The sequence below is a fragment of the Amphimedon queenslandica genome, unplaced genomic scaffold, assembly GCF_000090795.2.
Source record: "Amphimedon queenslandica unplaced genomic scaffold, v1.1 AMPQUscaffold_9504, whole genome shotgun sequence".
Lineage (NCBI taxonomy): Eukaryota > Metazoa > Porifera > Demospongiae > Haplosclerida > Niphatidae > Amphimedon > Amphimedon queenslandica.
In genome coordinates, this window is record NW_003550224.1 from 1 (window position 1) to 2,013 (window position 2,013).

Consider the following 2,013-nt stretch of genomic DNA (forward strand, 5'->3'; position numbering starts at 1 on the left):
TATTTTTTATTTTACATTTTTATAATGAGCTTTTAGAAAATTTAATATAAATAAGATGTTCTTCATATTATTATGATAGTTTTATTATTATTACTGTAGGATGAGGAAAATTAGGGAATACAAATCTCAACATTGACATTGGTTGGATTAATGTGTTTTTAATCTTGATCTATTAAAATTAATGGTAACTTTAAAATAATTTTCCAAGTGCATTTTAATCTTGTGTAGAATGTTTAATGGCTCTATTTCACTTGTTATTATTATTGAGAATTTTACAATGCACTAGACTTAAAGGCTATACACGGGCCACAGGGCAACAAACTAACTAAAAAATTGAGTTTCGTGCAGCAATTAGGGTTGATTCTGTTGACTAGACTGTTGTGACTAGAGGGAGGGGCTGGCTACATGAGACTAGACTTAACAGAGTCCTCACAGGAGTCTGATCTGCAGCTGCTTGACTGGTAACACATCAGTCACAAGGCAACTTATTGTATATTAATCATTATCACTATTTGAGCAAAATTTTTTATCATTTTTACGCATTAAGTTAAAAATGAATGGAGTATAATATCTATACATAAACAAAGTTACACTTCTTCCATATCAGTAATATCCTCCTCTTCCCCCTCTCCTTCACTGCTTGATGATGATGAATATTGTAAATCATGACTCAATATGTCCATACCACCACCAGTGACTGGTAACAAACTACTGGCTATCAATCCTTCTCCCGCTTCCTCCCTTTCTCTATATCCTCTTCATCTGTGCCTTCAACATCTATAGTCCCAATCTATACAGTCATTGGACAATCAACAACTATCATACTGTACACCAGGAAATTTTTGAGAGATTAAATTTTGACAAATTGTTAAATTTTGGTGATTGGTGAATTTTAATTAGGCAAATTTGTGGTCATATGCCATTGGGCATGCACATATTAGTAACGCGGTAGCGTTACTAAGTAGGATTCACCCCAAAACAATATGGCTGCCACAACTTTTGCAGCCTTGCTAAGTTGCTATACCGGGAAAACAAGCTCCTATGCTTACCAGACTTCTCAGAGGACCTTATCTTGACCAGAGGACTCCATAGGTACCACTAGCGTGGCTCTACACCTTGTCTAAGAGGAAAGTCAAAAATCGGCAAAACGGCCGTTTTGTTCAGTCGTCATCATCATCATCATCATCATCATCATCATCATCATCATCATCATCATCATCATCTCCTGTCAATCCAGTTGTCGGTGTGTAGCTCAATATTGGCTGGTGCTAGAAGGCTAATTCTTACACCATTCTACTCCAACAGTCTATGCGCAGGTCCATGTCCCATCACCTCATTCTCCAAGAAAGGAAGAAGTGACACTATGACTGTAGCATCAGTCAAAACTTACCTCATTCCGCCATTTTGTTATTAAAAGAAACATTTGCTCCAAAATTTGGGTGTGGTCGCGCATGCTCAGATCTCAGGACTGGGAAATGCAAGCAATTTTTTTTTGTCTAGCTCGTATCTAGCTATGCTTGGATCAACTGCAATACTTAGTGGAGGTTCCAGGCTTCTAGTTCTAGCTAAGAGAAGTTATTTAATCTTAGATATCATTGTTTTATTTAAATAAATAATTAATAAATTGTATTTTTAAAGATTACAAACAATAATGTTATTAAAACAATGATCATGAACTTGACAACAGGAACAACACAGGACAGGATTGCAAGGAAGATGGATACTCTCACTGCTTCTTGAACAAGGACTCATATCAAGACTACTATTTAATTTAATTATAATTTTACAAGATGCATAAAGTAAGTAGTCTAACATAGTACAGAGAGAGCAGAGGAAGCATCCTGAAGGACTACCAGCAAGAGCTGCTGGCACCCAGAAAATCAGAAAAGAAAGGAAAGGGAAAAATAAATGAATGAATAGATTTAAAATATGCATATAAATAAAGATCATAATATACATAAATAAATAAATAATCAAGGAGAATTAACAATGATGGCAAATAAAATCAGAAAT

The 2,013-nt window shown here is 35.1% G+C and overlaps 1 protein-coding gene across 1 annotated transcript in view; it reads right to left on the reverse strand.

Moving 5' to 3' along the window:
* Positions 1–718: 718 nt before the first annotated feature.
* The window catches only part of LOC105315570 (transcription initiation factor TFIID subunit 1-like), a 3,067-nt gene continuing 1,772 nt past the window's right edge, over positions 719–2,013 (reverse strand). Inside the window, exon 6 of the mRNA XM_011410272.2 lies at positions 719–790. Coding sequence (XP_011408574.2) covers positions 719–790 — 72 coding nt within the window. The remainder of the gene's footprint in view (positions 791–2,013) is intronic.